Source organism: Callithrix jacchus, chromosome 18, assembly GCF_049354715.1.
Source record: "Callithrix jacchus isolate 240 chromosome 18, calJac240_pri, whole genome shotgun sequence".
Classification (NCBI taxonomy): Eukaryota; Metazoa; Chordata; class Mammalia; order Primates; family Cebidae; genus Callithrix; species Callithrix jacchus.
The window spans coordinates 27,766,925-27,781,663 of record NC_133519.1 but is presented as its reverse complement, the minus strand read 5'-3'; the positions used below and the strand labels follow the sequence as shown (position 1 = coordinate 27,781,663).

General features: G+C 44.4%; 1 protein-coding gene across 2 annotated transcripts in view; it reads right to left on the bottom strand.

The window, feature by feature from the left end:
- Positions 1-14,739, bottom strand: part of TNR (tenascin R) — a 440,410-nt gene that overhangs the window by 77,707 nt on the left and 347,964 nt on the right. Inside the window, exons 3-4 of one of the 2 annotated variants that reach the window (XM_002760337.6) lie at positions 7,304-7,865; positions 4,284-4,760 (exon numbers count right to left, since the gene is read on the bottom strand). In XM_002760337.6, coding sequence (XP_002760383.3) covers positions 4,284-4,760; positions 7,304-7,802 — 976 coding nt within the window. In that variant the 5' untranslated portion in view covers positions 7,803-7,865. Of the gene's footprint in view, positions 1-4,283; positions 4,761-7,303; positions 7,866-14,739 lie in introns of those variants that run through there. The other variant, XM_017966077.4, reaches the window with a different exon arrangement.

The window sequence follows — 14,739 nt, the reverse complement described above, 5'->3', positions numbered from 1 at the left end:
AAGACCTTTGGGACAGCCTATATAACACATGCAAAATGACTCCTGGGCCATCAGAAGAAGAGTTGATATTTAGAACCTGTCAGGATTTTGCATGATTATACTGAGCATTTTTTATGCACCAGGTACAATGCTAACCACTTTTACATAGATTATTTCATTTCATCCTCTTACCAACACTATGGGATTAGGGTATCATTATTACTTCTATTTCACAGATGACAAAATTGAGCCACACAGTCAGCAAACGTAGAAGCTAGAAATTGAATGCAGGCAGAATGACCATAAAACTTCTTAGTCGATATACAATACCACTTTATGTTTACATAGCATTTCATAGCCTATAAACTATTTTCAGATATAGCATCTAAGTAGAATCTTAAAAAATATTTAATAGCAGCCCTATGAAGTAGTTCATGTAGATATAATTGTCCCAGATTTACAAATGAGGAAACCGAATCCCAGGTTCAGGGATGTGCCAAAAGTCAGAGAGTTGGGTCACAGCAGAACTGACTCGGAAACCCAGATCTTCTACATTTCTCATTCTTTCCCCTACAATTTAGACAGCAGGTTACAGATTGCACCAGATGCCTTCTTTCATTTATACATGGCCTCCCAAAGTAAACTATCTTAGGAGTAATTCAGATGATCTTAATAGATGTGATCTCTAGACCCGTGCTCATTGTAGAGGTAAGAAAACTCTTTTTAAACAGGTTCTTTAGTGCCTGTCTCTGTGATTGAACTCACATTCCTATGCAGGACTTTCATCTTAGTGGCAGAAATGGCCACTCCAAATTTCAAGTCACCAACAATTCTTTTGGAACAAGTCAGGGTATTCCTTTTTACTTCCTTCTTCAAAGCTAATACTGACAATAGAGAGTGATCTAAGGAGAGCATTTTGGGATTTTAAAGCAAAAAAAGAGGTGCAGAAGGATTTTTTTTAATCTTGGCAACTTAGCTTGAGGCCTGAGCCTGGTGGTAAACATTGCCTTGACTTCTGACTGAGAAAGCAGCAACTGGTGTCATTCGTGGTGGAAGTGGTCTTGACAGTGGTGGCTCGATGGAGGAGACCACCACCACTTGCACTATAACTTAGCAGCAGGTATGTATACTAGGCGTCAGTAATCCTTATAAAAGAAAATTCTATAGAATGATACTGTAAACTGTCAAAGAGCTTCATGCCTTAATTCAGTGAATTTATGGTGGGTGCAAAGTATTCTTAGCCTTACTTTCTTTGAGGTGTCAACTTTTGGAAGGGCAGGCTGTTAAAGAGAAATAAACTGTGGCTTGGGGAATCAGGGTTGCTTATCTGCAAAGATGCCATGCTGTTTCCTTTTTAGATCTTGCATAAATGTTGCACTTATGTGGTGAGAGCAGTTGGAATTAGTTCCATGATGTGTCTTACTCCAAAGAACAAGTAGTTTCAGGTGCCAAAGTTTGGGCTGGCTGCAGTGTGACAGAGCAAAGGTTGACACTGATGAATCTCCATGGGTCTGACTGAAGTCCAGGGAACAGCTTTCTGGATTGTCTCAAGACCCTGCTCTCATGGTTCTTTTATCCTGCTGGCTCCAGGGGAGTTTTGGCCAGCTCTCTGGCCAGCCCCCGCAATAACCACCATCAGTGGGGGCAGATGTGGACAAACGGTTGAATGTGCTTTTCCACCCTACTACCTCTGACACCCCATTTTTAAAAATCATGTGATGGGGGCTCAGCTTTCATATCAAAAGGCTACTTCTTTGTGTATGTGGCTTTAAAATTTTTATTTTTCAATTCTATTCTACTTTGCATTCCAGAGAAGATAAAAGAGTGCTAGAAGCTGGTAGGAGACCAGGATTCTTTTTCTTATTCTGCCATTAATTAGCTGTCTGGCTCTGGGAAAATCTGTCTCACTGACTGCTGCTTTTTAAATCTGTAAAGTGAGAAGCTTCTTTCTAAGGCCTGTTTTAAGTTCTCATATTCATGAATGTTTTGTTCTATTATCTCTACGTGGGCAGAGAATGGAGGCAGAAGTCTTGAGATTTTGCCCCATGGCACGCTATGAGCATAGATCAAGGCTAGGATGTATTGACCTAGCCAACACTATCGTATGACCTTGCCAACACTATCCAATTGTGCTCAAGCGCCGCAGACCTAGGGGGCCTCAGAATGAAATCCACACAGTGGGCAGCTATTTTCTGTGCCCTTGCCAAAGAGAAAAGAACGCCTCGTAAGGAAATATATTTTGTGGCTCTCAGTGTTTTCACCTTCCTAACCCTTCTCTCTCCTCTCCTCATTCCTGTGGGCAATGGGAATATAGTGCTGTGGTGTGTGCGCCTGGCCAGGAACGTCAAACAGTGGATAAATAGCCCCTTCTCCTACAGCCTTTTCACAAAGAGCAGGCAAACTAGCACTTTAGATAATGACCTAGATACTTCTCTGGAAGAGACCTGTAGCACTTGGTTTTAAAAACAGGCCTTAAGAGCAGACCTCCTGCCCATGAGTGGTGGCTCTTGGGTTGCTATAGGAACAGATGGAGATTATGCAACTGTCCTTCTTCACATGTTTTGGGAACCTGTAAAGTAATTTATCTGGGCCTATTGAAGTGTTGCTCAAGCAGCACAGAGGTAACATGTCAGAGGTAATGTGCTCATAGCTTGGACTTAACCCAGTTGTAGCTGTGCTAGCAGCTGCTGTGTCTTCCCCGAGGTAGCCAGGAGGGTTTATCACCGGTTCAGTGTAAGTCCTGGATTAGATGAAGATTTTGTTTGCAAATGAACCCATCCTTGTAGAAAGGTAGGGTCAAGAATATGACAGGTATGTTCAGACCACCAAAGATTAAGTGTACTAAGAAGCATGTGGGCTACAGAATAGCATTAACACAGAGATGGCCAAACTGACTCTGGGCATCCTCCAGATGGGGCATCATGGAGCCTGATCCTCTGGATGGGAACTGGGGCCATGTTTCAGCCTGGCTTCCCAGAAGGTGCCTGGTGACTTTGGATTCGGAAAAAATAAGGCCTAACTTCTGCTTGAATTTCACTTTGGGATAATTGGTGTGGTGACTATATTTTTAGAAAGATATTTCAATTCAGTAAACAAAATTGGGAGGCTAAATGAAATAATTGGATATGGAAAAAGTTAAGGAACATTAGATTTTTTCCTAAGCAGTGCATTGTGTTTGTTTTGCTTTTCATTATTACCATCTATTTTGAAAATAATTTAAGTTGAAGTTACATGGGCAGGGAAGTGTCTGCCATGTAGGAGGGGGTAACCCTGGCACACAGGAGGCTGGAGAACCTGGCTTACCAGGTTTCCTCTTCCACTGATGTCACATGACTGATTAGAAAATTCCTAAAATTGCTCCAGTAGAGGGTTTAAAATGTTTGTTTGTTGTTATTTTTTTATTTTACATCATCCCAGTGGGCCCTCTGAAAGGATCAACCACTTAATCTGTACTGTTTAAAACTGATTTAGTCAGAAGAGGATGAGCTATTGTGAAATAATATAAACAATCTGATTTACATCAAAAGGACAATCAGCCCCAATGAGATACTGATTTTTTCTCACTGTTGGGCTTAGATCCCCATTTTAGGACATCAGCTTTCTATTAGCTTTGACAGTGAAGACTGTACATATACAGGGTTGGTTCTAATTTGCTAGATAGTCATCTGGAACAAAGTGAGTCATATTCATTTAATATCCTGTACTAATTGTTAGAATGTTAGTTGTTGTCCAATGTCCTTAGTACTTTATTCCTGTTTACTTTTAAGCCCTTGTCTACAAATACTCTCCCCACTAGAATCATTTCATAAATTAATAACACCTTGCAATCTGTAAGCTCCAAGATAATCAGAGAGCCTTACAGACTAACCACCATCTTTTGCAGTAGCATTGTGGAAGGCATTCATGGAATATGGCAACTGGAAAAGGAGATAATTTTGAGTGGGTGGAATACTTGGGATCCCTCAGAGTTAGAGAACGGCCTTGGCTAAGGTGGTCCCATGACCTCACTGTCTACCCTCCCCCACGTCAAGTTACCGTTGCCTAGTCTCAGGGGGAACAATCCAGCTCTCAGCCTGAACTGGACCTTTTGCTATTTCCACTCTTTATCCCCTTTAAACTGCCTCATCAACTGTTATTGACTCAAGAAATCAGCTCTCTTGGAAAGCAAATGAGTCCAGCCCAATTGGGAATTATTTTGCCTAAAATTCACCTGCTCACTCATCTTTCTTCCCCAGCTAACTGGAGGTATCCAGCTAGTTTGCTGGACCACCCTTGCCAACACCCCAGAGAGTTCCCCTGCCTACCTGCTGAGCAGTCAGGGCCCTGGTAGCCCTCTTCACAGATGCAGAGCCCCTCCTCACAGTGTCCTCGCCCACTGCAGGCATTCAGACACTGCCGCTGGCTGCAGTCCTCACCAACGTAGCCCTCCTCGCATAAACAGGTACCGTTGGCACATCTGCCCTTCCCCGAACAGTCCCCGGGGCACCTCAGTTCCCTGCAGTCCTCGCCAGTGTAGGGCTCTTCACAGACACATTCCCCGTCCACGCAGAGCCCCCGGGAGCTGCAGTCTGTCGGGCACCGCAGTTCAGAGCAGTCATCCCCGCTGTACTCGCTGTCACAGATGCACTGGCCATCCACACACACCCCCCGGCTGGAGCAACCCAGCGGGCAGTAGGGCTCCGAGCAGTTCTTGCCAAACCAGCCTTCGTTGCAGATGCAGCCACAGGACTCAAAGCTAAAGTTGCCGTGGCCACTGCAGTGAGGGATATAGTCCAGTTGTCCTGGAATGGTCAAGGAGAAGGTCAAAGAGCAGCAGTGGCCTCTCCTGTCAGTGGTGCTGGGGAAGGATGGGCAAAGACCTCTACTCATTCTCTGACCAGATTTCTGTTGCTGAGAGTGAAGCTCAACATAGTTTCATATATATTCAATTTAATAAATATTTTCACCTAATATGGGCTTTCTATGCCTAGCACAGGGCTGGGGCAAAGGTGAATGAGAGCTGGTCCCTTGTCCTCCAGGAGCTCACCTTCAAGGTGTCTTAGGGTGGGTTCCCTAGAAGCAGATCTTCAATAAAGATTCATGTAAAAGTGATTTGTTGGAAGGTGTTCCCAGGAAAATCTGATAGGGAAGAATGGTAAATCGGGAAGGGAACACGCTCAAGCCTGGGTGCATTATGAAGTCAAGTCCCAAGAGAATCACTTGGGTTCAGTCCTGCAGGGTGCTCTGGGCAGTGCAGGTCGCATCTCATTGTGGGTTAAGGTCTGTCCTTGAGGGCATGCGAATCCCCCAGCCCCTCATTCTCTCTTTGGACAGTCCAAGAACTTTCCAACAAACTGAGGACAGCCCTCTGACAAGGACTTCCAGGTGTTGGCTATGGGGACTGTGAGGGACCTGAGGGGCTGTAGGTTGAGCACTGAGTCCACTGTTCGGAGAAAGGTCTTATGTGTTACAAACCTGTCCCACCCCCTCCCTGCCTGCCAGCTGACTCCCTCTGCTCATTCATCAAAACCCAGCGCCAGGGTTACTTCAAAGGCTCCAGGACCTTGCTCTCATTTAGTTATTGTTTGCTATGACCCCTTTAGGATTCTATGTATGTCTCTGTCCTAGCCCTTACTGTGGGATAACTACAGTGGCTAATTTATCTCCTAGCGTGACTGAAGTAAACGTATTAAACAAATACAAATGAAGTACCTGCTGGCATCCTTCTTTGCACTTGGCCCTGAGGATATGAAGTCTAGTAAGTTACATCCTTTTTTAATTCTGCCGCTTCATGCTGCCCCCATGAAAATGTACTTTACTGACATTACTTAACTTAGCTCTTCCTTGCAGATTTTTTTCCATGTTTGCTAGGAATCCTGGTGAAAGGCTGGTAAAAAGTCCATTTATAGGAAGCTGGGGTCCATGCCCATGGAAACCTAGGACTTTCCCCTATTCTCCTGCTCCATTAAAAAGACCAAATGACCTGGCAGTAGTCACTGAAGCACAGGAGGACTGGACTTGCTCTTCTGTTCTTCAGATTGTTTATTTATAGTGTTGGTTATGGGGAAGAGAAGGAGGTGAGAGAACCCATGAAATATTCTAGTCCTCAGTGACTGCCTCTTATCTTGCTGTGTCTCAGGGTGAATGTGTGAATGTGAATGTGAATGTGAATGTGAATCTGCAGCTGTGGGTCATCCAGGCTTTGTGAAAATTTCACTCTGCCACCTCCTGCTTTCATCCTATGAAAGCCTTGAGATCATGGACCCTCAAGGCCCATGCTTGAACTCAAGACAAATGCCTCTTGTCATCAAAGAGCTGAATTGCATGGGGTCTAAGGTACCTTTTGGAAGAGAAAAGCTGTACACAGAGGGGTACAGACACAATTCCCACTCACTGGGGTCAGCTGATAACAGCTATTGCTTATATGGTACTTACAGAAGCCAGGCTGACGTCCGAATAGGTGCTTTTATTGTTAATAACTTCTTGTTGCTCTAGCTTAGAGCCATTTGTAGACGAGGAAAGGAAGGCGCAGATATGTAACTGCTTAGGTCATCAGCTAGGAAGCAGGAAAGCCAGGATCTGAACTTGGGAATTCTGATTCTGAAGACTTAATTATGTCTTACAGAGAGGTAAAGATAATAACTTGTAAGGATTGCTAATTAGGGGGTGGGCAGTGTTAGAAGTAAATCCCCTGAAATTTCAGCCTTTTGGAGGGTGAACTAAGCTGTGCGTGTTGTGTTTGAGAGCATGTGCATGTGCATGTGTGTGTGCATGCATGTGTGTGTGTGAGTGTGTGTGTGTGCATACGCTTCTGTGTGCTCGTTGAGGAGGCAGGGAAAAGATGGGGACAGGTCCTCTGAGACCTTAATGACTATCATCTACTCAGATGGGAGAAAGGCTGCGATTGAGTGAACAGAGCGCCTGCGTTCTCTAGTCCCTCAGGTTAACATGGATAGATATCAATTCAACAGCCTGTGAAAACCAAAGATGAATGAAGACAGACATCAAATTCCCTGCTGGCCATCGAAGTTGCTGTGCTGAACCGATGTACCATTACCTGACTCATCCCCCCAAAATCAGGTTAATGTATTTCAAACTGGCTACGCAGTGTAGAGAATCCCTGAACTGAATCCCTTGGGAAGAACTGCATTTAGATCTTAGAGACATATTAACTGGCGGCTACAGACTAGGGCACTTTTTTCCCTTTGACCGTGTGAAGAGATGCTGGGGTTTTGCTCGAGTGCGTTTTTGCTGGAAGTGCATTGCTCCTTCTGGTGCATTCTCCCTCTCTGCACAGCCCTCTCCTTCCCCTCCTGAGACCATGCTGCAAGCTCCCAGACTCTACCTGTGGCAGCACTCTCTTGGCAGCAGTTGGCATTGCACTGGTCTCGCAGCACCGACACCTCCCTCTCCAGCATCTCGATCCGGCTCAGCAGCTCCTGCAGCACCTGGGCTGAACTGGCACATGGGCAAACCTTTTTGGGGAGGTTGATCCTGTGTGTAAAGGTGACCTGGCTCTCGTGGTCTGAGGTCTGGCCCGTGTACTCTGCCAGAGTCTCGTCTTCTGCACTCACCTCCTGCTCAGCAGAGGCCTCCAGCCCTGAGGAGCAGAGGCTGTCCAGGGGCACTTTAATGTTGTACACGTGGTTGAAGACCACAGGCTGCTCTTTGCTGGATGTGTTATAGTTGGCAATGCCTCCCTCGTCCTCCATTGACTGTCTCTGCACCCTTTCTGTGGTGACCTCCAGCTGACACTCCGAAGGCTTGAGCATGGAGCCCAGAAGGATCAGGTTGACGCCAATGAGCATGTTCTTCAGAACCACTGTTTCCCCATCTGCCGCCATCCTCTCAGCCAGAGCTCTGGGTTCAGGACCAGCCTGCAGCACACAGCAGGGAGTTGTGCGAATCTGCAAGAGAAACCAAGAAAAGAGACAACCTCTAAGACCTATGCCTTGGCACCATGGCTCTGCACAAGCCTATAAAGCTCAGGAATAGGCAGCCAGAGATTTTCAAGGAGGGGGCGTCAGGAAGGAATAGTGGATGCCAAGGTCATAAAGTCCCAAGACTTCATTCCCTAGAGGACTGGATCTCTGAAAATGGTCACTGCTTCTGCATATGGCTGTTTTGTTTCCTCAAAAGGCTTGTCTAGAACACATGGGTCTGGTCCCATGGTGGGCAAGTGGTTCCTGGATGAAATATGAGGCTGGGGGCTGGGGCCCTGTGGATGGGCTGTTCCTCGAAGGAGAACTCAGAGTTTCTTTTCACTTCCAGGTGAGAAATTGGATGAAGGGGACCAGGGAGCCTTGGGTGTTCTCTCGTATTTCCTCAGATATTTAGTACAAAGGGACTCTGCCAGCCACTTCAGAATAACTTCATGAGTTCCTTTCAGCTCATCTATTCATGCAAGTTGTCTTCACAATAACCAACCCGGCAAATAATATAGTTCCAGGTAACTGTGATTGTTAATAATCCTTGGGCACATTTGTGACGATCTAGGGCTGTGTGAGCTGAACTTCCTTTTAATCTTCTTGTTAGTATCATCCCCATGCTCTGTGACCACAAGGTGCTTTTCTTCCAAGTTCCTGTTTAAATTGCTAAAATAATGAATTAGCTCCTCTGCTGGTTACCTAGTCACCAAGAACCATAGAGTACAATAAATTCACTGGGATGCAAATCAATTTTACAGAAACCATATTCCCTTTGTATTCTCTATGCAAAACAGAAAAGAGATTTACAAACCTTGGTTCTAAACGTTAAAGCTACAAAGAAGATTAAGGACTAAAGGAGCAGTGAGTGTGACTATGAGTCTGAGAAGGTCACAACTAGAGTTTATTGCATTTGTACTCGGTACAGACTGCACTGTGCCCCTCACGCATGAGCTTACATGACTCTCAGGACAACCTCATGATGGGACACTATAATTAGCCCCATTTTATAATGGAGGAAGTTCTGCCAAGAGAGGTTAAGATTTGAATGCAAGTCTGACTGACTCCAAAACCTGTGTAATTAGTTACTATGTCCCTGGGCCTTTCTTGAAAAGAGTGTTCCATTTTCTCTTGTCTTTCATGGAAATTGTATAATTTCTAAGATCTTCCTAGGAATATTGCGATTAGAAAATTTTGCTAGGATCAGATTCGGTGTTCTTTCCTCCATGAGCATTCTTCTCTCATCATTTCCCTCCCACCTCCTCAGCTCTTCTCCCAAATGCAGGTTGAATTCATGTCCCTCTCTTCCAGGGCCCCCTCTGCAGCGTTTGCTGTGCTAGACTCTGGGTTTTTGCCTGTTTCTCCCCACCTGGACTGCTAGATCCTTGTCAGTCAGACCCTGTCCTAGCTGCAGTGTGTGACCTTCGCTCCAGGATGGCAAGAGTGCTCAGTGCATAGTTATTGAATAAGTGGATAAGTGGATGCCTGGAAGGATGGAAAGATGAATTCATGAAAAAATGCCCAGTGAGCAAAAGGTTAAATCATTCTCCAACTAATTTAATTCCTCTCCATTATCCTCAAGTTAGATACTGGTCTGTTCAATTTCAGTTCTGAACAATGCCTGAGGGTTGATTTTATTAGGAGTAACCTGTATTAGTGCCTAGTATAAAATCATGCCTTATTATTCTGCCCTTACATTATATACTGGACTATATTCTGTCCCTGCTTCCAAAACAGACAGGGAGCAGAGCAGAACTGTTGAGACTATAGACTCTGGAGCTGGTAGATTCTCGGTTAAGGTTCAAGCCTCAGCACTTTCATTTTCTAGCTGTGGGAAGATTACTTAAGCTCTCTGTGTCTCAGTTTCCCTTAACCTCTCTGTGCCTCAGTTTCCCTACTTATAAAATGGAGATAATAATGGTTCTTATCTTACAAGTTTGGAATGCTAATGAAATTATTATCTGTATAATATTTACCCAGTACCTGACGTTAACTAACATAAATAAATATGGTCGACAAGTGGAATAATTGTTCTGGTTCCTCCCCTAGTCAAGAACTTCCCTGAAATAACTGGAACATATGAAATGTGTTATCCACTAGTGCACAGCAGAAAAGCCCAATCCTTAACATAGCCTTGGCCAAAGATGGGTGAGATCCTTGGAGCAATGTGGGAGAGGGTGATCTGTTGGTGACTTCCAAAGGAGGCAAATCAGCCTTGGGGAAAAGTAGAGTGACATGTCAGAATCAAATTGCTCTCCTAACTGTAAGCTCCACCCAAGCCCCTCTTATCCAAGGCTCTGTGTGCCTTGCCACTTTCAGATTCTCTAGGCATTACCTTCTTGAGTATCACTTCTGCAATTCTGTCGTTGAAAGTCTCCCAAGTATGACTCTGCTATCAGTCATTTACACACAGAAGGGGTCTTACCTGTCTTCCTCATTGAACCAAAGTTTGTTTATCTGACTGATGTGGATATTGCTGAATAATTCTTCTGGGAATTGCAAAATGATCACATAACACCCCATAGCACTTAACAGCTTTTTTGTACATAGTTGACACTCAAGTGAATGAATAAATGACATTATCAATGAAAAGGAAGACAAGTGACAGGGAAATTAAGAGAGAAAAATGTTAGGTCCTCCACTTTTAGGTCCAAATTGACAGCTACAAAATTACATAGAGAGGGGAAGGTGCAGCTTTATGTGTGAAAACACCAAATATTTTAGTCAGTAACTAAACTTGCTATGAGTAGGTCAACAGTGTGATTTTTGTAACCCCCAAAGTCTTATTCAAACATAGGCTTTGTTAATTAAAATATAGGGTAAAAGATAGACAAAGGGCTATGTTGTTCTACTCTTTACTGCACTGATCATTGGTCACTTCTAGATGCCTGGGATGATGAAGGGACTCAAAATCCTGTAATATGAGAGGGGTAAGTTCAGCATTTTGGTCTAAAGATGTGAAGACACTGGGGGTACATTTATTTATTTATCATCCATTCATCTGACAGATATTTATTGAGTCCCTACTATATTCTGGTCTTTTTCTTTATAGAAGTTACATTCAAGTGTGTGTGCCTACGTGGGTTGGGGCAGATAAATAAATACCAGAAATAATTATATATATCATATATAATGTATTATACAAATTATGTAATATTTAACATGTGAGAATGCAACACACATGAGTTTGTGTTTGTGTCAAGAAGTAACTGCTATGGAGGGCGGGGTGTTAACAGGGCAGAACAACATTGTATAGGGATGGTCGGGACAGGCTTCTCTGATAAGCTGACAGCTGAGAGGAGACATGGCAGAAGTGGGATGGTGAGCTGAGTAGATGGTAAGGGAACAGTGAGTTCGCGGCTGTGAGGCGGGGGCCGGCCTGGTGAGTTTCAGATGCAGTGTGGCTGGGGCCAAATGAATGAGCCCTGTGCGGAGATGAGGTCAGAGAAGTAGTGGGGGCCAGGTCATGCCCAGCCTTGTAAACTCCTTAAGTTCTTTGGCTTTTACACTGGATAGACGGTCACTGTTCTCAAATGTATCCACATATCAAATGTTTATTATGCTCTAACCTATCCTTGAGAAACTCTCATTGTCATGGAGAAGATGAAAACACAAATAAATATGACAACAATGCAATGTGATAATCACCATGACTAACAAATACATCAACTGCTCTGAGAAGGCTGGAGAAGATGCCAGCAACTCTGCCAGGGGGTTGCAGGGAGGGGCACGCAGAGTGGGTGGGGTGGCCATCAGAGCCGATGGCCAAATATTTCTGACCTGGCTTTCTAGGGGGACTATATCTTCCAGCTCCCTCTTGGTTAGGTGAGGCCAGGGCACTAGTTCTGGCTGATGAATTTTGAGAGGAAGTGGTGTGTATCTTTTCTGGGCTGGTGCATTAGCATTGCTGATGGGAGACACCCTAGAGCTTTCTCTCCCTGGAGGTGACTGGCAGAGTTCAAGATGGTGGCTGCTCTGCTCTGTCAGCCTGGGTCCCTCAGTAACCATAGAGTTTCCTGCTGACTCCTAGTGAACATGTCTTGTGAGAAATAATCTTTTGGTGTTTGAAGCCCAGATCTGGGGATTGCTTTTTCCTATCACGTAACCTACCCTTATCAGGTGATAATACCAAAGTTGACTTTAATGGATTATTCTTTAGTTGGAGAAGGCTAAAGTTCATTTCATGTAGAAGAACTTATGTTTGCTAACAGTATATGTGCAAGAGCATGGCTTGTTCAATGAATGCAAGTATTTGAAGGGTTATAAAATGCTAAGTGTATGGCAAAAGGTGTCAGGGAGGTGGTATCCACCAAATGGGGAAATCTACAAGGAAACAGATTTTAGCTCAATATACAGACTAGCATTGCTAAGAATGAAAGCTACCTGGTTGTCATGGTAAGTAGTGACTTCCTGGTCACTGGAAGTGTTCAGGTACAAGCCAAAACACTATTTAATGAGAGTGCTGAAGAGGGGATGTTAAGCATCAGATGAGTGGTTGGGCTAGAATGAACACTGAGATCTTCTGTTTCCTGATACTTTATGGATTCTTGGTCCCATTGGGCTTTGAGGAGCCTACCCACTATAACACTGTTAGTTTCTGAGGTCTGCCGAAACAAATAATTACAAACTGAGTGGCCTAAAAACAGCAGAATTTTATTCTCTCATAGTCTGGTGGCAGAAGTCCAAAGTCAGGCATCAGCAGGGTTGATCTTTCCTGAGGGCTCCAAGAGAGAATCTGTCCCATGCCCCTGTCCCTGCTGCTGGTGACTGCTAGCACCCTTTGCCATTCCTCGGCTTTTTAGATGCATCACTGCAGTCTGTGCCTGTCTGTGCACTGTGTGCTCCTTGTTTCTTCATACTGTTGTCTTCTTAAAAGTACAGCAGTACGGTGGCTCACACCTGTAATCCTAGCACTTTGTGAGGCCGAGGTGGACAGATCATGAGGTCAGGAGATCGAGACCATCCTGGCTAACATGGCAAAACTCTGTCTTTACTAAAAATACAAAAAATTAGCTGGCTGTGGTGGCATGTGCCTATAGTCTCAGCTACTCAGGAGGCTGAGGCAAGAGAATCACTTGAACCCAGGAGGCGGAGCCTGCAGTCAGTTGAGATTGTGCCACTGCACTCCAGCCTGGGCGACACAGCAAGACTCTGTCTCAAAAAAAAAAAAAAAAAAAAAAAAGTACAGCAGTTATACTGGATTAGAGGAACCACTCTACTCCAGTACAATCTCATCTTAACTTAGCTACTTATATCTGCGATGATCCTATTTCCAAATAAGGTTACATTCTGAGGTTCTGGGGGATAGGACTTCAACACATCTTTGGAAAGCTGGGGCACAATTCATCCCATAACAAATACTAGCAGCAATTGGGCCAAGCTAAGCATTTTCCCTGTATCACTTTATTTACATCTCACAACAACCTATAAGCTAGGAAAGAGTGATATTTAGGAGTCAAGATATTTAGCAACTGGTATGGTTTGGGCTGCAACCAATCAGAATGGGACATCAGTCAATCAGACTTGATTCTGACGTTCTGACATGTCTTGTTGCAGACAACCAGCAGGGCCCTGTGGTGATTTTCCTGTGATGGTAGGTCCTCTTTCTATCTCCATTATTTAAAATAAAGAACATGAATCTCAGGAAGGCCAAAGGATTTCACCAAAATTGCACAGTTAATGAACTGGAGGCAAGACTGAACCCATATTTTGCCAACCATGGTCTGTGCTCTTAGCAGCTGTTTTCCAGCCAGCTTTAATTAGGGTCTAAATACCATTCTCATGAAAAGACTTAGAGCTCTTACAAGTCAACACTCTTCTGCCCCGGGTTCAGATTTAGGAATTCCCAGCAGGGATGACTTGGAGATTAATGTTTTTTCCACCAATCCAAGCTATCTCCCCACAAATTGCTTCAGTCTCTTCTTGAGAGGAGGATTGTTTTGTGGCTCTTTATTTAAAAGTCTCCAGCCTCTATAGTGTCCCCAAAATCAGGAGCAATTGTAACCCAGTAAACCTTGGTTGGTCCTAGAGGAGCTGGGGGCATTTTCTAAACTTGTCATTTTCCAGAGGAGGAAATTCTCTACCGAGCCAGCAGTTACAGAAACCCATGGCCTTGCATGCACTCCCTCAGGCTTCATTCACTTCTCTGAGGTCCCCCAGTGTGTCCTACACTCCAGCTCCATCCCAAGCCCTTGTCACACCACTATCAACCTCTCTGCTTCTCTCCTGTGCTGCTTTTCTAGGGGAAGGCAGACAACAAAGATAGAATGAATGTCACGAGGTGCTCCATTTTTCTCACTTCCTCTGAGGCCTGCTGAAGGGAGAAGGGAAATGAAACTAATGTTTATTAAATGCCTCCTTAATCAATGTGCCCTTAGTGTTGCTAAGCTCGTGACAATTATTTCAAAGTGGATTTCTTTCTTGTCCCTGAAAGCTTCCTTTCTGGCTTCATTCTCTACTGCCACCTCCTATTCTTCTGTATTGCAAAGAATGCTGACTGTTCTGCAGGTGGCCTCTTTCTTTGGCACTGTTTAGTGATGCTGTTGGACAAATTTTGCAACTTCCCATGAGGAAGGCCTGGCCTAATGCTGTGGCATGTCTGGAAGTGCTGCATTGGATATGTTCGTCCCCTGTAGAGAGGTCTCACTTATTCTGGGACCCATTCTGTGTCTTTGGCATGAGGCAATGGGTAATGTTTAAACTAGATGCAAAACCTGTCTCTACAGGTAATAACTTAGAAGGCTCGAGGGGACTAGAAGAGCCTCCTCTCTGCTCCTCACTCTTCTTATATCTCAGATGAGTCAAACAGACTAGAGCGAGTAAAAGTCTAGAACCATAATGGGCCAATGAAAGAGGG